Source organism: Meleagris gallopavo, chromosome Z, assembly GCF_000146605.3.
Source record: "Meleagris gallopavo isolate NT-WF06-2002-E0010 breed Aviagen turkey brand Nicholas breeding stock chromosome Z, Turkey_5.1, whole genome shotgun sequence".
Taxonomy (NCBI): Eukaryota; Metazoa; Chordata; class Aves; order Galliformes; family Phasianidae; genus Meleagris; species Meleagris gallopavo.
This window is the reverse complement of record NC_015041.2, coordinates 55,608,929-55,632,283: the sequence shown is the minus strand read 5'-3', so window position 1 is coordinate 55,632,283 and position 23,355 is coordinate 55,608,929. Positions and strand designations below refer to the sequence as shown.

The window sequence follows — 23,355 nt, the reverse complement described above, 5'->3', positions numbered from 1 at the left end:
TTTTTCCCCATTAACAGCTCTAGTTTCTTATCCCATCTCTTAAAACACTACTTTAAAACATTAGCAAAGCCTAAGCCCTCTGCAGTCCCTCCCTTACAGAAGCAGATTTTTCACTTGGAATGAATACTAAATTCTGTAAGGATTGTGTATGGAACACTGACTTTTTAGATATTAAAGCTTTGCAGAACTCTAATACGAATATAGAAATCACCCAAAAGTGATGGCATAGTACAGCATCCATATTAGCTATAAATCTATTCTTGCTAAGAATCCATAGGTTAAGTGAAGCAGTGCTTTAAATTTGAAGTATTTAATCTGGTCTAGAGTACGAAGGTTTCTGATGAGTACAACATAGAGGTGATACAGTTGCATATCACAAGCTCAATGCCATACTTTTTGCCTATTGGCCATTTCAATCAATCTTCAGCTAATCAGTTTGCTTACTCTATACAGCAAGAGTTTTTTCCACAATCCAATGTTCTGATCTGTTTGAAACTGAGTAACCTGGTTGTAGCAACTCATGTAAATTGTTTCTCTGACAACAAGTCCTACGGGCAAGACCAAATCAATGTTTTCATTCCCACTGAAGGAATTTAATCAGCACTTTCATTGAGACACGGTACCAGACCATAAGTCTCTCCTTTTAGGGCATCACAATGCAAGATGAAACCATAAAACAGAACTTACAAAAAGCCATTTTATTTTGCACTTCAGTAGACTGGAATGACAGTTATATCAGACAGCTTTTAACAATTAGCAGACATAAATATAAAATGGGCAATTAGGAACTGCCCAGTAGAATTGCAAGTTTTTGCCTGAGTCTGATAAGTTTATTCAGTTCTGAAATATGATTGACAGAAATCATTTACCTTCCTATGTTTACTTCTCATATTTAAAACTAAACCAAATGGATTTTTTTGGCCTATGATCATTTATATTATTATTAAGTGTGATTCTAATTCTTATTATCTAGTCTCGTACTAGGCACTGAAGTGAAGAATATGATTAATCTTATTTCATATCTTCACATAAAATACTGTATGTCACAGACAACATTTTTACCACTTTGCATCAATACCAACTGAATGAACAGACAAGCAAACTTTCCAAATGGTGTTGTGTTAAGCTTTAAATCTCTAGGAGCTGACATGAAAATGAAGAGATTAGTTATATTGATGCAACAGAAGAAAACTTTTCAGATAGTAACGGGAAGAACTGCTACCTATTTGCTGATATGTCCGAAGAGATTAAATGCTTTTTATGCTGATGTAGCATCACAGCCAACCACAGTACATTACTATTATCGTAGTGGTCAACACAGTTCATAAGCATTATAAGCATTATATAAGCAATGGCTATCAGAACTAATCAAATAAGAAGAAATTAGATGATATATTCTGCTTCTCAATAGTGTCATTATTGCTGAGTGACTATCATGTGCTTCCATTACCAAATTCTCTGTTCATAGTTTTATAATAAGGTTGTAATGTTTAGTCTTCTCTGCTGAGGGAGCAGTGTGAAAATACAGTTAAGAAATTCTTAGGTGACTTGAGGATTTTCAAAGCAGAAGCAAAAGGATTTTTGGAGCTTTTTCATCTCCTAACACTCACTTGCTTTTTCCAGTGGTAATGTGATTTCATGACTTATTATTTTTAGGAACTGTGCCTAGGTGAAGAAACTAGATTTAGAGACCTCACTCTATAGAGCTACACCAATAAATCAATGTTCCATTCCCATTTACAGATAATATCCCTGGGATGCACTGTGGGAACTACAGACAGGTGAGTCTACTTCTACATCTCATAATCTACTGAGTCTATAGTTGAGAATAAGATCACTAAGGAAAATATTAAAGACAGTCTGCTGGAAAAGAGCCAGCATGATTTCTGTAAATGACAATGCTGCCTTACCTGATGGGAGTTTTTTTAATTGTGGCATTTTGCATAGGGATAAAGGGGATACTGTGTAAATAACATCTTGGATTTTCCTAAAGTATCTGAAAAAGTTCCACATCAAAGGCTTTTGCCTGGAGATATGGTCTTTCCATACACTGAAATCTAATTAGAGAACAGGAACCAGTCTTTCAAGATGAATCCCCCAGGGATCAGCACTTGAATCACTTTTACTCATCAGTGACCCACAGAAAGGTGCGAGTGGGGAAATTATCAAGTTTGTGCTACTAAGCTCTCTTATTCAAATATCACTCTGATGGCGAACAGCTCAAGAATGACATAAAAAATTTAATGAGTGGTCAAAAAGGTGTCAAATGAACCTCAGTGTACACAAACAGAAGATACTGCATTTAAGAAAAAAGCCTAAGCTCTGCCTACTCAATACTGGACTTGGAAATTGCCATCACAACTCAAAATAGATATCTCAGAGTCATCTGAAGTCATTGGCTCGAACAGCAGCTACAGCTATTGCCAAAAAGAAGCTGATAAAAATGTTCGGCATGGACACAAGGCATAGAGTATTATTTTACTGATGAATGATACTCTGGTATGACCACATACCATGTGCAGTTCTAGTCTCTACATTTCAAGAAGATGAAGAGCTAAAAGTATAGAGAACAGCAATTCAAGTGATTAGAGGGAGACAGCAGCTGTCTTAGTAAAAGGAAATAAAAACCCAGAACTTCACAAATTGGAGAGAAAAAGGCTGAGGAGGAATCTGACTGAACTTTGCAGAAGCATGGACGATGCAGTAAATGCAGTACTATTCACCACATCCACAGTACTGGAAATAGGAAGTACTCACTGAAATTCACAGGAAATCACTTCAACACATATAAAAGAGATTATTTCTCTACCTGGGGTAGAAATCTTCTGAAGCCTTCTAGAGGCACACACAGGATCACCAGGTTCAAAGAGGACTTAGGGATATTCAGGCACTATAAGTCCATAGATGACACTACAGAGACTTGCCAGGAACACACCCTCTGATGTTCCTACTGCAGGAACTATTGACCTTGAGGAGATGTGAGGCCACAGATGACAGATGACAGAAAGTGCACAAATGCAGTCTCTCCTTAAATAATATGTCATTGCTACCTTCAGAGACAAGATGGTAAGCCAGAATGTTGAACTTTCTGACTAAATATTATGTGTCTTAGGTTCATAAGAAATTAACAATAAAATGGTAGTGAAGTTTAGCTAAGAATCCATTATGTTATTCATGTAAATAGTCTATATAAAAATTACTCCCCAAGAAAACACACTGCATACATAATGAATAAGTATAACAGTTCAATTAAGGATAGAAATTAGACGCTAAAAAGCTGCTATTTCAGAAAGCATCTCCTTTTAATATGGTTTATAAGCTGTTTACTCAGCATTCTGTAGAAAACCTAATTATCTAATAATTTAATATAACAGAGAAATAAAAATGTTTCTTGGGGAACTGCTGAGAAGAGGTTTGTATTTCTAAGCTGACAAACTATGGAATAATATCCTCTTTCATGATATCCCCCAGAAGAGTGAAGCCAGAAGATAGGACGGCTTCTTTATTCCATCTGCTCAGAGAAGAGATGAAAGATATTAGAAAACACCACCCAGACACCAAAATATGTATTTCTTAGATTTTCCTGTTCCGTAAGTAAAGCGTAAAAAAAGATTTGACTTTTGAGTAAAATTTCTCACAAAATGCCTTGATTTTTGAAAGATAAGAATTATAAAGTATTTCCACTAATGACTAAAGAGAAAAAATCACAAAATCCTATAACAAAAGGCAATCTGTCAGCGGTACATAATCCAGTACAGTTCTGTTTACAATTTTATTTTGATACATTAGATTCTTGATGGCCAAGAAAGAGCTAGGAGATCCTAATGTGCTAACAATAGTAGCACTAAGAAATTCCAAACAAACTACAAAATTTCATTAAAATGAAATTGCAATGTAGGTACCATAGACAAGATGTTTGACAACTTCAGTGCTGCATCACAATGCTATTATCTCTTTATGACTTCCCAAAGTTACCCAATTCAAAATCATAGTAACCTCTTCACTCTGTTTCCTCAGTGCCAGCCCAAAGTGCTCACATGACCTTGGAAACATCATAATGCCTTTCTTGCATAAGAAAGTTACTCCATTTACACCATGTAAAATTTCTTGTGACTTGAAATTATTTTGCATAAATGTGTACTGCAGCATTGCAGTGATGGCTTCTGATCAGCTAACTTAGCTACGGTAGGGTTGACACAGAAGGAGGAACTCTCTGTTTCTCAGTTTCCTGTCTTACAGAAAAGGACCTAATTTCAGCCCCCCAAAAAACCACAAAAAACAAAGAAACAAATGAACAAAAGCAAACAAACCATATAATAGAAGAAGGAAGAATGTACACACTTAACTGCACTATCTCTTCAGCAGACATGCTTTTGTATCTGACCACATGAAGAAGAATGAACTGCAGCCTGGAAAGTAAAGCAGCTTGAATTGAGGCTCTTGCAGGAAGCCTAAGTGGACATTTTCTCCTGAAGGTGCTCCACCATGCATAAAAGATTCTAGTTACATCGTAGCTAGACCAGAATCTGCTTTTCCCAAGGCACCCTTCTTGGCCAAAAACCAGTGCAGTGATTTCCCAAGAGCAAAAATCCACATTACTTTCCATGTGGACAAACACTGTTGAGAGGTGCAGTTCTCACTGTTCAAAAAAAATCATATTTTTCCTCAACATTTCATATAGGCTAACTTAGGCAGCTCTCTTGGTGAATTCACTGAGATCTGATTCTCTGTTGCAGATGGAACAAGCTGATACAGATGTCACTTCAAATCGGCTTTCCGTATAGAACAACAAACATCCCACTTTTACAGTTTATAACGGTTTCTGAAAACAAGATTGCCTTTAAATGCTAATAAGCATGATAAAAAACTAATGATTCCATCTTTAAGACAATGTGCAATTAAAGCTGGAGAGATTTAACTTCATTTGTGAAGGGGTACATATGCTACATTTCATTCTTAAATCATTCTGTACTTCCAGCATTTATATTTGTATGTATAACACTAAAACATACATTTTAATAGGCAGAATATAACTTGTTCCCCATCCTGCTTATAGAGAACTGAGTCAAACAATAAGCACCAACATCAGCAGAGCTGAAGGGATTCCATCATGTGCTTTGGGAGAGAAGGTTAAGCCCTGAGGATTTTCCTGCTGGTACCTTTTATGGAGGAGACAATTTGCTATGTTTAAAGATGAGCAAAAAGCAATTCCTGAAGAACATTTCTCTGAAATTCCCAAGGGAAAATTTAAAGATCTTGTGAAAGATAGAAAGGAGTTTAAAGGCTTTTCCATGTGATGACGTAGATGGTGAGGAATCCAACGAGACAATTTAGTGGTTTTATTTTCATAGACTGGAAGGACCAGGAGGTCAAAAGAAAGTAGAAAAGGAAGAGGTTTCAGCAATCAGAGAAAAATTCACAGGTAACGTTGTATATGGAATTTTACTGCTATACAGAAGTAAAAGAAGGAGTTACAGTTGCACACAATGGATGTAAGGATTCAATTTTGCTTTCAGCATTAAAAGAATACTGGGAAAGATTTTTCCCAGAAATATTTGTTTTCCTCTAACTCAGATGTAATGAATTACAACATGGATAATTTCCATGCTATGCCTGAACTGAAATTGCAATAAGAGGATGAATAAAATGCATTGAATAAAATAGGAACAGAAGAGTTTGAAAATTAGCTTTCAGTAGCAAGCACATAAACCGGAATAGATATTATAGAATAACAATACATTACAGATATTACAATGTAAATATTTCAAAGTACACTCTGAAACTAATCTTTAGTGAAGGCATGTAATATTGCCATCATCTGCAGATTTGCCAATAAAGGAAAGTCAAACTTGTGGGTGAGCTTTATCAAACAGATTTTGCAGAATCCCTATTGAAAAATAGGTCATACACCTGCTTTAAAGGGCTTAAGTTGCACGTCATTCTTGTCTGTAACCACACCAAACCAAAAACTAGCTAAATGACATCTAGCATTAATAGCAGAAAACAACCACTGGTTGAAGCACAAGGCTTTGTGCTTTTTAGTTTGTAAAAGTAATTCCATCAACATTTCTTACTGAAGTAACAATCCTATATGATATTTGTGAATTTCAAATCTGTAATTCCACTGTGATTCAAAAACTCACGTGCACTCTTCTAGGTCTCAGCCAGCATGCAGCAGGATAGAAGGAGCCAAACCTTTCTCTCAGCAATGTGTTGCTGCAAAACTTTTCTTACCAGAGCTGGCAGTAAGAAGCAGCGTGGCTGCTGATCCTGACAGACCCACACCAAGTTGTGATGGACCACATGCTGATTTTCTTTCAACTAACGATAAGACACTGGAGACATTCTACATTTTTTTCCTTGTAAGTCCTCAGAGCATCTCATGGTAACATGGTAATGGTCAGGGCCTAAAATAGATGTAGCCTACTAACATCACTCATTCTCTCCCTTGATATCTCACACATCACTGCACCAGTGCCTGGAACAGGAACTTTGCTGGACTCTCCATCTGTCTAAAGCAGCATGAGCCGTGAATCTTGCCTCAGCAGGAAGTTGATCATTGAGCATACTACATTTCCTTCTTCTTCTGAAAACTGCAGGAGGGATCTATGCTGAGCCTGGAGATTTTATTTCATTTAGGACTCTTGTGGCAATATTTTGTTCTGTTTTTTTTCTTTAGTTAATGTGGGTTTTCATCTCTCACAGTTTGGTTTAAATTTCAAGACCAAATGAGTCTCATGAACATGAAGCAACTTTAAAGTCTCCAGCTTTTGAGAAGTTTATGTAATACATACCCTGAACCCCATTAATTAGCCATTGCAGGCTTCAAGGCAGTCTCATTATGAGGCTAGCCCTAAAAATGATTTTACTCTCACTGCTCATTTCTGTTCCACCAAGGGGTAGCAACAGAGGAGACCAGGCTGATTCAGATGTCAAGCCAACCTTGATAGTGAATCTAGTCTGCAATAAATTAACTGTTTGTGATAAATACTAAGCTTTGAAATAAAGTATTTTTTGCAATTGAACTTGTGCCTGAAACAGAAAAAAATAGTGATGTGGCTGTTGGCAACTTTGCTGAGCCTACTTCAGCTGTGGATTGTTCTTTCCCTATATTTATAATCATTAGTAATGTTATTGAATGTGCTTTTACATAGATTTAAAGGTTTTTTTGGTCAAAATAATGGATTATTTATTTTCAGCTAGCTTCTTCTGCTGCAGCCTAGCTTTTATTTATTTTTACTGTACCAATTCCTTACTTGCAAATCATATTACTTACATGAGGACTTGAAGAATGTGCACTACTGACCAGACCAGGAACTTAAGAGCTATAGAGGCTACTCTGAAAACAACGTTATTCTGTAATTTTTCTTGTAAGGCTTAGAAATGCTAAAATACACATTGTCATAGTCTTCGCCTAACATAAAAATGCATATAGAATTTCTTCTATAAAAGAACAAAGGGTGTATTTATTTTTGCTTCTTTACTTTCTGTGAACATTTGTAACGCAGAACGTTAAAGAAAAGGGGGGGTTGTATTGCTTCCTCAGGCTGAAGAAGCAGAAGGCAGAAGTCAACTAGGAGAGGGAACCACTGGCTCCAGTGCAGCCTCTCACTCTTTACAGAAAGTAACTGGGAGTCCTAAGAAGTAAAGAACGACACAATGCCACAGCAAAGCACATCAGTATGTTTAAGCAAGGAAATGTAGCAAGAAATTCACCACAAGTTGGTTCAACCTCACATGGGATGTCAGAAAGTCAAGCTGGAGCTTCTCAAAAATGGTTTTGACTTCAATACTGGAGTTATTGACACAACCTAAAAGCTAGTTCTGCACTATGTGAGTCATGGAGCAAGGAAATGATTAAATGGGTAAAATGTTGGCTCCTAAGGGCTTGTCTGAATATTCTACAATGAGTTTCTGACAGGTGTCTGAGTAAAGATTGGGTCCTTTGTAGCCTAATCAAAGTTAGATTTGGAAAAATGAACTTTCAAAGTGAGACATTTCTGTACAGTACAACAGCGGCAAGATGAAAATGTACCCGAAGGCATGGGTTTGAGGATTTTGTTTAAGTATCAAATACTGAGAGTTCAGTCTCATTTTCCCATTGTGCTGAAAGGAAGAGCTACCATTCTGATCCACTGAGCTGAATTTTGCACACTTTGCATCGTAACAGGATGGCTGGACAAAGAACATTAGCAGCAGAAGGGCAAGAGCGTGCTTTATTGTTTGAAGACTCAATATTAAATGTGTTAGAGTTTGATTATTATTTCTCACTAGGTCACTGAAATGCCTGCGAGAACATTCCACTTTTAACAATGCTTTCTGTTATTTCTGTAACTTTTCTGCTTCTCTGCACTTTCATACCAATGTACTGCACAGAAATGCCAGCCAGACCTTGTTTCCAGCCTCAGCAAATCTCACTAGTTTCAGCAAGAGATTTAAGAGGGTTTTTGTCCAATGAAAATACAGAAATTCAGAGTCCATCCATGATATGCAGAAATAGTTAAGAATATATAAAAAAGCATCATCCTTACTACTGAAATCTGTCTTTCAGTACATATTTAACTTCTTAAATAATTTCTATTCTTACTGTGAGTTTAAAAGAAAGAAAAGTACATGAAAGATAGCAGATTGTGCTGAATTATATGGGCTAAAATCATATTGAACATGTAAAAGTTTTTTCTCTTGCGGCTTTGGAACCTGTTTCTAATATATTTCTGCTAATAGTTCTTTCTGCTATCCTAAGAGGCCAGAAACACAGGATTAGCATTAATTTCGTATTAAATTAACACAGTTCTTTTAGACACAAAAATTCTTCCATTCTTGTGTTTTTCTAAGACTAGCAACACATTATTCCCTAAACCATCAAGGACAGAATACGAATGGTAAGTTATATATGCTGCACGTTTTAAAAAGTGAATTAATTTCTCTAAAGGCATAAGGTATGTACACATACCCTTACACATCCATAGATACAGTCTCTGTATTTTTCCATGCAGCAAGACTGAACTTTTCCACATAATAGCAAACAGGAAGGTATTTTTTATTATTTGCTGAAATTTTGCCTGTTGTATGCTCAGCAAACAAATTGAAAATTCTAGCTTTCAAATATTAAGAGCTTTGAAATAAAACAAGAGACATAAAAAAACTGCCTTTGTCTTGAACTAAAGAATAGGTTTTTTTCCCTTCATTAGTCTGATTAACATTTTCAGTTAAGTCTTGATTTTATGCCCAGGCTTCATTCCCTGCCACTCCTTTGTACCAGCTCAGTACATGTGTGGTGAAGCAGCTCACTGATCAAGGAACTGATATGGCTCATTTGTTATTTTTTAATTTCCTGTGTCAAGTTTTTGCTGAGGAAACAATATAAACAGGCAGCTCAGAAAAAGCAGGCACAGAAACATCAAGACAGGCAGAGAGGTGAAGCAGTTGGGCTCCTTTGTTTAAGTTCTCCTGGAATTGCTATTTTACAGTATGATGCAATTAAACATGGGGTATGGTATGTTTGTACCTTTTCCTTCAAAGTGTTGAATATCTGTTTAGAAATGTCTGGAATTATTAAGTAATTATAAAAACTTCTCTATCTAGGGAATATAATAAGAGAGCAACAGGAAACTTTGATTCACTTAAGGTCATAATCTGTATGACACTGAGAAATCATCACAGGTCATCTAGTCCAGGAGTATAATGATGCATGTAAACAGAAACCTTGAAAGATTTTTTGTGTCTAAATCTGCCAAATCTTCAGGTAATTTTTCAACATGGAAGACACAGAAAGAAGATAGATTTTCAAATGAAAAAAAAAATGTTGCTCTGATTTCCATGAAGAGGAATGCAGAAGACTACGAAGTATGGCATATGTCAAGGTACTAAGACATAAAAAACTGGTAAAATGCATAAAGATACACTGCACAGCAAGCTTTGTGGCACATTATACAAATATAGCACTCGTAAAAAGTATTTACAGTAACAAATTTAACCTATAAATTTGAAGTAATAGCATGAGAAAATTTGCCATATGTTTTAACGGCAAAAATCCTTGGCAATCAACAAAATACATCTCCACAAGCACAATGGTAGAGTTGCAGTGTGTCCACTGTTGATGCCCTCTGCTTCCTAAACAGCTGAACACAAAATTATTGCTATTCGCAACCTATGTTTGCACATGGGCTATTTTAACAGCACAGAGTCACACTGAGTAATGTCAACAATTTGACATCAACAAATATGGCTTCTTGTTGTCTGCAAGAGAATTCTGTGATCCTGAAAGTAAAATCTTCAGGCCCAGGAGAATCTGTCTTGGAACCAGTACTTATTTTAGTGGCTCAAGACTAAGGAAAGCTTTAATGGGGGTAATCACTACTGACAGGCTGAACTCAGCACAGAAGAAAGAAATAGGTTCACAGAGCATAAGAACAGAAGAAGATGCAGTTGTAAAAATGAGAGTGCTGAGGCCTTAAGAAATGTAGGAGGTAATGTGCAATTAATACTGTTTAGTGTTTACCTTCACAGCATGGGGAAAGGTGCTGTCTTTCTATTCTGTTGTCATAAAACATCTGTGGGCAAATGTTGTGAATACCAGATGCTCGGTGAAGGTTCTCTAACAGGATGATAAGCTTATTTCAGAACAACTAAATATTTTTGGAAGCCATCACTGCTTTCGTATTTCACATTACTTTCACTGTGCCTCCTGCTGTGATTTCTAGCAATAAGAAGCAGGCTGGTTTTAGTATCACGTATGCCTGAATGGCTAGCAGCTAAGTAGCTAAGAGAAACATGGTGCATTTAAAAAAAATAAAATGAGAATGAAATTTTACACGGAGGAAAAATATCTAACTACTTCAAGTTGATGAGTAACATAACAAGCACCAGTATCTGGAATATGGAAATCTTAATGTACCATTGAAACAACATCCTATAGCACAGGCTTGCAATGACAGGAAAACTGCAGAGTATACTTTTGTCTTTTTTCTACTCTATCCAGGTTACTTCATGTGTTCTATGATGTGGATAAGCAATCCTTGAGCTCTGTGAGGTAATTCTGAGACAGCAATCAGTCATTTACATAATTAGTGTAACTATTTAATTATATGATTACTGTAAATATGCATAATGTTCTAATGGTGTAATTTGAATGTGTAATTACTACCTGTAATTACATAATTAGGTGTAATGGCATAACTAAGTTTCTCATGAGTAAGTGGATGTTTACAATGCTACCAATACGAATTGTTATACTGCACAGTAATATTGGTGTTCTGAAAAGAAAAATTACTAGTTTTTAATGCTACCTGTGGTAAAGCTAGCTCATAAGCAGATGAATGCTAAAAGTTTGTGAATAGTGCCATAGTAGTACAAAAATGGGCAGTTCCCTCAACAGTGGCAGTTCAGATGCCACCAGCCAGTAAAAACATTATTTCCATTGTTAAATATTTGAATATCTGTACTTCACATTATTTTATAATTACAAATTTAAGTAACACATTACTGTTGTCTTAACTTTTATAGCATATCTCATTTTACATTCCTTCCGTGTTGCCGTCAATCACCAGATTGGTGATAGCTTCATATGTAGACCCCTTCCCAGTGGAAGTACAAAAAAGAATTTAGCAACATGACAGTTTATTCTACCTTTGTTACTTTGGTTTCTAAGATTACCTAGTCCTTCATATGTGAATGATTTCTCCTTTAGGAACTGGATCTTTATAATGAACTTTTAATATTATTCATAAAACCATGTGCAAGTGTTCCCAACACAGATCCTGGAGTAGCTCCACTAGTAAATTCTCTGTAAAGCAGTGATCCATCTTCCACATGTCTGCTTTTGTCCTCCCTTCAGGTCAGCCCCTTACTTGCTTGACACCTTTTTTATGCAGGGTCCTTACTTAAAACAAGAGCCAAGGTCAAAACAAACTAAATAAGTTTCTTAACTTCCATGGAATGGGTAGACAACTGGTGGTATTCCTTGCCAGAGGGTATTGTGAATGAATTCAGTAGAGATCAAACAAGCACTTGGAAGAAAAGCCTCCAGGGGTCATTCTTCCAGGTACTGAATCAATCAATCAGGCTCAGGATCCCCCCTGAGCAGAAAATGATGGAGACAAATCAGAGAAAATATCCTATGCCCTACTCTACAGTAGCTGGTATTTCCTCACAAGAACTGTTGAAGATGTGATACTTGCATAGATTAACCCTCAGTATGAGTCAGTGTTTATAGTTTTCTTCTTTACACTACAGACTCCTTTCCATTTGACTCATAGAATAATTGTATGTTTTGCTAATATTTCCATCATATCTGATGCTTTACTTCAATGCCTGACAGATTAGATCTCTTAAATTTCTTCCATTTATAAGAGAATAACATGACTATTTTAACCATTATGCATCTGTAGACTAGTCAAACATTTCTCTAGTTGTTCTTGTCAAGGAAAATCCTAACGTTTTTAAAAAGAGACGTAAACTCATGGCAATACTTACTCTGTTGGCAGTTTCTCCCCATAAATTCACCTGGACATTCACATGAATAGTTGGCAACGAGATCTGTACAGATTCCACCATTCTTGCAGGGTTCAGCTTCACATTCATTTACATCTGTGGGAAGCCAACATGATAATGTCAGAGAAACTGTAAAAGCAATAAGCACATATTTTAAAGTACAAAAACACAGTCTTTACACACTAACATTAGAAGACATGCATTCTTTATCCCAGTTAACATAGTAAAATGTGTGATTAAACAGGGTTGATTCTAGGAAAAAAGTGAAAACAATTTCACATTAAGTTTGCTAGTTTCCTATACCTACAAAAGATTTACTATGTCCCACACAGCAGAATTAGGAATTTTGCTCGGGTATTTGCATTACAACTTCCAGAGAACATCACAGCTTGGCCTTAAATGTACAAATTCAGTTAGTCCTAACAGAGTACTCTTTAGCCACACTTTTGGCTTCTAGAAATACAGCTACTCTACTTTTTTACTAACAGATACCATTTAAGAATGTCTTTCATGACATGAAAGACATGAGTTAATTTTAACTCATTAAGTATCTAACTGACTTATTTTTTTAACTGTCTAAAAAATTTCCTTCCTGTGCATGAGTTGGTGAGCAAACTGAAAACAACAGCCTGATCTAAAAGCTTGCAAATTTTATTAAATTCAAAATATAGCAGTGATTAATTTTACTTGAATTTCTTTTTTTCAGTACTGTGTGTCTACCGCTGCAAGGTTATTTTTCTAAAACACAATATAGTATTTTTCAGTCATTATAAATAGACATCAAAGAATGATGGTCTTTTTCAGTTACATTCTTACAGAATAAAAATAAGTACACAGAGAATTCTAAGACTGAGAAAGGAGTATGGGTTTTATGCATTACTGTCTCAAATAGCCATATCAATGTATATAATTAAATATTTAAAATATGATAGCTCACACTAGCTTCATTAACTGTTGAAGTTCTGTTGAAGAGAACATAAAGAGCAAGCATGAAAGAAACCTTCAGCTTGTACTATAATTCTACTTCACTAAGTATGCACATTCATTTCAGATGCAGTTGAGATAAAGCACACAGGCATATAGCACAGAAATATGTTAAAATAAACACATACAAATGAGAGAATTCACTCTTTGGTGAGTCCAATGCCCTATGAAATAAACCAATATTCCTTACGATCCTCTTGAACCTGCTTCTGTCTCCAAAATGTGGGACTGGTTTGAGTTGGTATGTACAAACTAAAGAAGGTCCATAGCTTCGCATGTATTTTAAGCTGACCGACTGGCACTGCTGTAGAATCGGCAAGTCAGCTTTGCTTGGGTTTTAAACACCTGACGCAAGTGTGAGACCTGATCCTGAAGCCACATCTTTGTCACGGTACATGTTCAGGAACAGCACCAAGGTGCACTGCAGTCCTTGAGAGCACTGTTTTTAATATGTGACTCCACAAACTCTGAAAGAGTTTCTATCAGAAGCACATAACAGAACTCTTCCTCTTAGATCCAAGTGCTGTGTATGGTCCAAGTAAGTATGCTCCATGTACTAAACCCAATGTAATAAGGCTTATGTAGGAGAGGAAGAATTCAGTTCTGTCAGCCATGTTGCTTGTCTTCTTGCAGTTCAGTATATAGCTTCTGAGCTTTCAATTTGATATGTACTCGAAATCTATGTACAAAAAATCCAATTTTCTAATACGCAAGTTTCCCCTGGATTCTGCCATGTCTACAGGGAAATTTCCTCAAGTCTTTTCTGCAAATTTAAAAGCTGTGTACCTTTCAAGCTGGAAAATTTGCTATAAATGAAACAAGTGATTCCTTCTCCTTGTCATATAGAATGAATTAAGCTGGGGTAGCGTATGAACCAATATTAATTTTTTAGCGCACAATACACATAGCTGCAATGCCTTGTAGCTTCTTCAGTACTCTTTTTACTTCCCTTACTGCTTTTGGAATATTTGTTTCACACACCCAAGTGACAAATGGGCTATTTTAGTAAGATGCAAGTTGGTGAAATCAAATCAGTTTTCACTAAAACACTCCAAAGACATAACATTTTTTAAGGGCGATTTTTATTCCAAAATTAAACTTGCTGCCTTTCTGGTTACAGGAAGAGAAGCTACTGCAAGTGGATTTACAATGGATAAAGAAATATTGTAACATTTTTAAGGACTGTAAGATACTTTTGTGTATAACAGTGTAACTAATTGGCATTCTGTGCATATGCCGAATTGAACTGATGGCATTGATTTCTTTGAAATATATGACTCTACCATGAAAAAAACTGGATTAGATACAACTGAAAGCTCAAGAACAGTACAGGTATCTGAAAACATATATGCAATGTTCATTTCAGAAAGTGTGACAGAGCCACAATGTAGATTAAACAAATAATTGATAGCGTTGCTCTACAATCACTTGCTTATTTTACAAAAAACCTTTATTTGAACAAAGATACATGAGGTGATTGTGGTTCTGCCCAAATTATGTTGAGAATACATCTGTTCATGATTGTAGAAATACATTTAAAACATATAATGCAGGCTGTTTCTTTTCATGAAGTGGTAGTCTCTTTAGATTCTGCTGAGAATCTTTGCAAGATGAAGATAAATGTATACATATATGTATGTATGCTTGTCTATACATAAGTCCATATTGCCCAGACAAATCTTCTCCTTGCTTCTAATGAGGAAGTATGGTTTAGGGATGTGAAAAAAAAAAAAAAAAATTAGAGACAAATCCAATGTATTTACTAATACCAATCCTTACCAGCTTCTCATCTATAAGAATTTCTCTATCCCCTTGAATCATTTATGGCACATGATAACCAGCAAATACCACTTATTGGTCAGACAAACCAAAATAGCTCATTCATGTTTTCAAAGCCATACACAGCAGATCAAAAAAGCAAGAATGTATCTTTCAACTCATCTGATCAAATAGCTTATGAATGCAGAGCATGTGTGAGGAGGAAATATCACAGAAACTCATCAAGCTCGTGCACTGATGCTATTGCCTCTTCTGCCCTTGTTCTTTCTATATTGGGTTAAATGGTTTTAGTCGGAATAGCGTTAATTTTCTTTATAGAGGCTCAAACGATGTTATCTTCTGAATTTTTGGCAAAAATGATGATTACACAGCAATGTCTTAGCTGAGAAGGGCTTACACTGAGCCATGGGGCTGGGCATGCACAAGAAGCTGGGAGAGGAGAAAATCACAAAAGTTGAAACAGACTAGCCAAAGGGATGTACAAAAACATATGGCATTGTGCTCAGCAATAAAAGCAGGGAGAAGAGGAGTAAGTGGGGGATATTTGGACTGACAGCATTTGTATTCCCAAGAAACCATTACACGTGAGGAGCCCTGCTTTCCTGGAAGTGGCTGAATACCTGCCTGTTGATGGGAAGTGATCTTTCCCACCTCCTCTGGACTGGAGCTGAAAGAAGGGTGCACAGAGGACAGAGCTGGGCTTTTGGCACAGCTGCCCAGTGCCAAGACCAGAGACAACAGGGACAACTGGAGCACAGGAGGTTCCCTCTGACCATCAGGCAGCAATTCTGTGCTGTGTAGGTGATGGAACGACGGCACAGGGACCCAGAGACTGGGGGGTCTCCTTGGAGTTCTCCAAAAGCTGCCTGGATGTAGTCCCGTCACTCTGCTCTGCGTGTCTCTGCTGGAGCAGAGGATGGGACAGATGGACCCAGAGGTCCTGGCAACCCCAATCACCTCGTGATTCTGTGATAATCTTTCTGCTGTAGTGAAAGGGAATGCAGGGATTAGCCTTCAGCTAAATGTGGAGGCTAGTTTCATTTCTTTCAACTAGCAAAATTTCAGATGAGTATACTAAAATTCATGATTGTTACTGATCTCTGAGCTTCTTTTTAATCATGCATGTCTTACTAGTTGTTGCCTATAAAAATATCACATCCTGGACTAATAAAAATTCATGGGCTTCTTAGTTGAATTTCTGTCTATTAAAAAGGTGGAAGAGAAGGAACAGCACAGTGTGCTAGAAATAAAACGTGCCAGGAGAAATGACCAGAGAACAGACCTGCTCATTTCTATATTAAATTCTTTATATGCATTATACAATTTAACAAGATGCTTCAGCTCCCTATTTGCCTTTTTAAGCAAAGCCCATTAACCTTAAGTTTTCAGCAGGTTATTCATCATTTTAATACAGGCTAACGTATTTGTGGGAAAAAAAAAACAAGGTCATTATGAACTGAAAAAACATTAAGTGAACTATGAACAATCTTTTACTTGGTAAAATAAACGTAGTAATCTGTACTCTTAAAAGCTTTTGTATGTAAAGACTATCCTCTCAAGATACTTAATCTTTTTATGGTTTGCCATTTGTATTGAAATATAGTGAGAAAAAGACATAACTTTTTATCATATTTTTTCATATTGGCTGTCAGAAAACAGGCTGAACATTAAATACCAGGAACTTTTAAAGTAATTTTCATATTCTATCCCTGCTGTAAAATTAGCTATGATCAGTGAGGAAAGATGAATTCTTTCATTATTATATGTGTTATTTTGATCCTGCTGTGACTTTTTTTTTTTCTCAGTATTTTGAGCACCTGTAATCCCAATAGCTCAAACAAATTTGTCATAACTGAGAAATGAGGAAAAACAAGTTCACTCTACCACCACGTCAGATACAAGAACAAATCCTTAGTGGGAAAGATAATGAACTGGACGGTATTAAAGAATACTGCTATTAAAAAAGCACAAGTTCTACATAATTATTTAATTTGCAATTATTTATTTAATTTCACTGAAAGCATATAGGTAGCATATTTGCTTAAAAGTGGTTTCTGCAAATTGCAGCCAGGTTTTGTTCAAAGAGTTAGATGTAACAATTACGGTATTAAACTTTGGCTGAAGCACATTCCCCCACTTTCCCCCCCCCGAAATGCATGCATTTCTTCTTGTCATACTGTTATGTGTAGATCTGTGCAGAACAGAAATGTTAAAATGCCAGAGTTTCTGAAGTAGCTGCTCCTAAAGATTTCTACAAAATGACAGTGTGTTGCCAGATAAAAATTCTTCTCTGACATTGCAGTTGATTTATTTTCTGCAGAAGGGGTCTGCTTTTAGTGTAAGCTACGTACATTAAAAAAAAAAAAAATTTTTTTTTTAAATCACTGTAATTTACCTTTTCAGGTAAATCTAGGTGTTACGCTAGACCAGACTTTGACATTCAGTTCACATAATCTCATGCATTGTAGCAACTTATACAACTTATACAAAGATATCTGGCTGCTACCAAAGAATTCAGTTTCTTGTGGAGGGACTTTGTAAGTCTGCTAAGTACTGAGAAAAATGAGCTCCCAGACAGGCTTAAGTGTCAGCATTCCTAAATCCAGGTTAGTTTAAAAACCAAAACAAACAGAACCAAACCCAAAACCAAAAAAACTCTGTCCAGAGATTTCTTTTCTGAGAGTAGATTCTGAAATTGACTGTGATACAGGAACAAGGAAACACTGACCTTTTTCTGAAAATAGATTGTTGCTTGAATAATTGCTTGAAGACAGTTGATTAGGAAGCAAAGGCTGCATTCAGGATCCTCTGTATCCTGAAGATGATTAAATTTACATTTCCTACCTTACACTTCCTGTGATCAAACCACAACTACAAAGCTATTAAGCATGCTTCTGTTTGAAGCACAGTCATCATACATCCTGGAATAGAACTGCTGTTTGAAACGAACAAGTAAGAGACAAGTAAGAGACAGTCTGACTATGTTGCATACTGATTTGGAGAATCACCATGGGGCAGAGTTCTGAGTTTTCATCCTTCTTTGCTGAATAACATTTTTGTTTAGTTTTTAAAGTCTCCAATTATTTAATAAAACCGGAATAAAATCAGATACTGCATCACAAAAGATAATTTAACTAAAAATATACATTCCTTATTTTACACTTCACTTGCTAACTACAGCCACATGTGCATTCCAGAAAAAAATCCTGAATAAAATGTGTATTTAAATCATGCAACTGCCATAATCAAGTATTTAACTGTTACTTCTAGCAATCTGAGTTCTTTAGTGTGCTATTTGGAATTAATCTGACTTTTTATGATAAAGGGACAAATAAGCCTGAATAGTTATTTTTGCCAACACAGCCTGTTTCTTGGCTACAAAAGCACCAGTACACCTTGTTCCTGTCTCCTGCCTACTTCTTCTTCACTGAGCCCAAATTCCAAGCTCCTGGCACCTGAACCTTTATTTTTGATCCAAGACTACATCTTCCAATGCAGACTTCCTGAATTTCCTTTCTGCAAAAACACACACCCTTTCTTTATTCACTTATTTTATACTTGCTTCCCCATCATATGTTGTTAATTCAACTTGGCTCTAACTCATGTCATCTGTCTTTTAGTTTGATAAAATCGTTGGCCCATCTCAGCCACAGAGTCATGATTCAAGCATCCATACTGGAAGCCAACTTGGCCCTTAACAGGAAACATTCATTAGACATACTCCAGTTGTACCACAGTAATATTGCAAAGATTTTTCCAAGAAAAGTCAGTTTAATACACAGAAAACAGAAGTTCAACAGGATATAATCTCTATGTTTTAACTGGCTTTTATGAAGAATCACAACCATAAAATGGAAAAAGAACAAGCCAGGCAAGAATGAGGATGAGAAAAAAAGTAAAGTTTTGTTTTAAAAAACAGAAATCATAGTTATTTCCTTGTCTGAGTTCTACTTCAATATAAAAATTTATGCTAATTAATACTGCACTTAATCATAGAATCACAGAATGGCTTGGATTGGAAGGGACTTCAAGGATCGTCATTTCCAACCCTCCTGCCACAGACAGGGTTGTCAGCTGCTACATAAAGGACTACATCAGATTACTCAGGGTCCCATCCAAGTTGGCCTTCAACACCACCAGTGATGGAGCATCCACAATCTCTCTGGGTAACCCATTCCAGCACCTCACCACTCTCTCCATTAAAAAAAGTTTTGCTTGATATCTAATCTAAATCTCCCTTTCTTTAGTTTAAAACCATTCCCCCTTGTCCTGTCACTATCTACCCACATAAAAAGTTGATTTCCTCATTTTTATAAACTCCCTTTGAATACTGGAAGTTTGTAATGAGGTGTCCCCAAAGTTTTCTCTTCTCCAGTCTGAACAATCCCAGTTCCTTCAGCCTACCTTCATAGAGAGGTGCTTCAACCTTTGGATCTTCTTCACGGCCCTCCTCTGAACCTTTTCCAAAAATTCCACAACTTTCCTGTGTTGGGGGTCCCAGAATTGGACACAGTACTGCAGATGGGGCTTCACAAGGGCAGAATAGAGGGGAACGATCACCTCCTTTGTCCTACTTGCCATCCTTCTGAAGGAACCCAGGATATCATTGGCATTGTGGCTTGCAAGTGCATACTGCTGGCTCATATTTAATCAACCAGAACCCCTGAGTACTTCTCAGCATGGTTACTATCAAGGAGTTCTTCTCCCATTTCATATATATATATATATGGGATTACTTTGATCCAAGGGCAAAATCTTGTATTTGCCTTGTTGAACCACAGGGGTGCACCTGTTGAGTTTATCATGGTTCCTCTGGATGGCATCCCTTCCTTCAGTTGTATCAACTGCCCTGCTGAGATTGGTGTCATCAGTAAACTTGCTGAGTGTGCACACAATCCCATCATCTATGTCACTATGATAAAGATGTTAAAGAGTATTAGACCTAATACTGACTCCTGGGGGACCCCAATTGTTATCAGCCTCCAGTTGGTTATAGAGCCATTGATCACAACCTCTTGCTGTGACCTTCCAACCAATTCCTTTTCCACCCAATAGTCCATCCTCTCCAATTCAGAGATAAGGATGTAATAGGAGTCAAAAGCCTTGCAAAAATACAGGAAAATGACCAGTCGCTTTCCCTTTGTTCACTGGTATCGTCACTTCATACAGAAGGCCATCAGACTGGTCAGGAATGACTTTCCCTTTCTAAAGTCATGCTGGCTGTCTTGGGTCACTCACTCATTCTTCATGAGCCTTAATATGCCTTCCAGGAAGATCTCTTCCATGGTCTTCCCAGGCACAGAGGTGAGGCTCACCAGCTTGTAGTTCTCTTGGTCCTCCTCTCTCCCATTCTTGTAAACAGAAGTGATGCATCCCTTTTTCCAGTTAATGGGGACTTTTACTGGAAACTTGTAGAGAAATACAATATGGAATAATTATCTTCTAGCTAGACCTTAGTCTGGGCTTTGCTTGTAGTTACTTGATGGTTCTTAATAGACTTTTTAAAAACACTCTTCATGTTTATTTATGCCATTCTGATTCTGGAAGACTTAGATGCATAAGTGTTGTAAGACCACACAAGCATCTGACTTTGGTTGCAGAACTTTTTAGTAGCCTGTGTTTAAACATGAACTTACTCAGATTTATAATTACTACTTCCCTAACAAATAAAATGAAAGCAGTACCTTTTTTTTGTTATTACCAATTTGTAACAATTTGTAAAGTACTAACTTTTTTTGATCTATTACATAATGATGGTGCATTGAATGCATACAATTCTACCAGTTTTATTAGGCAAATAATCTGATTTAAAATATGATTTATTAAGACCATCTTAACAGAAATCTACTCAGTTAAAGTATACAGTTTAAAAGATTACAGTGATTCACATATAGAAGGACACATCTAACCCGTCTAATCCTATAAACATCTAGTTTATATTTACCAACAGAAATTGTCACATAAATGTTCTTTGTCATGATCCTGTATTTTACTAAATGAATCCTAAATTGCAGAGGTACCTTATTTTTTTTCTAAAAGAGGCAGAAAGTTAAAAAAAAAAAGTAATTAAACAGAACCAGAAAGCATAATCAAAAAGTCTGCACGCACGGGTTGATCACCCTTATCTTTTTGTTGGAAGATATAGAAGAGATAAGTTAGTATAGAAGAAATGGTTCTATTGACAACTATAGCTCTAAGATTTCTAATTTGTTTCTTAGGAACTGCTTGGATGTTCTGTAAAAAAATAAGTTATAATGTTAGCTATAACCATCCCTTGATTTAATGAGAATAATACAAAAACAAGCATTAGCAAATTAGTGGTACAACTGAGTTAAATGTTCAAAAAGAATTAAAGTTCATTACCATGAAATCTGTGAACTTAACACACATGATTCAATCTGAACTAGATGTATTCAGTACATACTCAAAACAGAACAGACATCTGTTAAAATTTAGTGCTTTGATTGCTTTTTGAAAGCTAGCTTCCTGACCAGAGAAGGCTTTAAAAAATCTGTGCCAAAGAACCTGTAGGATACTTCAACTGTAATATCATACTTAAGTGATTCATTGTTCAGATACTGTTGTTATTTGATTTTCCAAAAGAGAAGAAAACAGCTTTATGCTCAAGAACAAAAACATACAAGCCTCTCGTCCCCATCCTTAAAGAGAAAACATTATGCTATCCCTATTGTCATGATTCTATATAAAGTCTTCTTTCTCCTGTAAGTATTTGATATGACATATTACAGTAAATGTCCTCCAGAACAATTCTTTTTATTAGAATTCTTTTCTGAACCACTCAGTAGAATACATTTCACAGAATTAGGGTTGGAAGGGACCTCTGGAGATCACTGAATCCAACCTCCTGCTAAAGCAGGCTCCCTACAACAGGTCATACAGGTAGGTGTCCAGGCAGGTTCTGACTATCTCCACAACCTCTCTGGGCAGAATGATCCACAGCTCTGTCACCCTACAGTGACACTGCTTCTTGCAGTGCCATCAACAGCTGATAAAAGAGACAGATAAAGACAGACCATGAAAGATGCACTGGGTGCAGAATAAACTATAGTTTTATTGTAGTCTAGATTTAGTCCTACTGGCTGCAGGATACTGAGACGTATTTTGAGCTACTTTGTCATGTTGGTAGTTATCATATGATTGAAATGCAATGCTGTGTTTTCAAAGTCCTGTGAAACAAATTTTATTTGCTATTTTAAAGACGTGGATGATGTGAGCTAAGGTGATGTTTGTTACATTATTTTCACAAGTCAGAAATGAGTTATGGACTTGACTGTTTTTGCTAGACTTTCAGTGATTTGCGATTCCTGTCATATAACTGGTTGCAAGGTAAGGAAAACTACTGCACTGTAAAACCCCTAAATGCCTTAAGAGAACTTTCAGTGGATTTTTCTGTTTTTAATGAGGGTAGAATGGAAGTAAGGATGAGAAATAATATTGGTATGATTAAGAATCAAAACAAGTATTTTATTTTGATTCTGCTGCAGATTTCAGTGTAAAAACCTGGACATGACTCAACCTCCCTAAGCATGTTTCTCCACCTCAGTTTTTTTCATCTGGTAAAAGAACTCCTAGTTTTATACATTTCTGAAACCAAATTCAATGGTGGAAATGAAATGTCACCAATATAACTACATATATGCAATTCTGTACCAAGTGTTATTAATTCTACAGGGAATCTGTGAGAATTAGAAGTAAAAATACAGTGAGACATGGTGGAGCTTTTCAGGGAGGGATGTTTTGAACTAAGTAGAAGTAAAATGATACCCATGATAATAGGGATTGTGATATTGTCATAGAATCACAGAATGGCTTGGATTGTAAGAGGCTTTAAAGCCCATCCAATTCCAACCCCAATGCCACATGTAGGGCTGCCACCCGTCGCATCACATAGTCTAGGGCCCCATCCAACCTGGCCTTGAACATCTCCAGGGATGCCCAGCTTTCCTGGGCAGCCCATGTCACTGTCTCACCACCTAATGAAACTTCTTCCCAATATCTAAAATCTCTCTTCTTTCAGTTTAAAACTGTTCCCCTTTCTCCTGTCACTATCAGCCCATACAGAAACTCAGTCTCTTTCCT

General features: G+C 36.5%; 1 protein-coding gene across 1 annotated transcript in view; it reads right to left on the bottom strand.

Annotated features, from left to right (window-relative positions):
* EDIL3 (EGF like repeats and discoidin domains 3) overlaps positions 1–23,355 on the bottom strand; it is a 224,372-nt gene that overhangs the window by 92,848 nt on the left and 108,169 nt on the right. Inside the window, exon 5 of the mRNA XM_031557441.1 lies at positions 12,475–12,588. Coding sequence (XP_031413301.1) covers positions 12,475–12,588 — 114 coding nt within the window. The remainder of the gene's footprint in view (positions 1–12,474; positions 12,589–23,355) is intronic.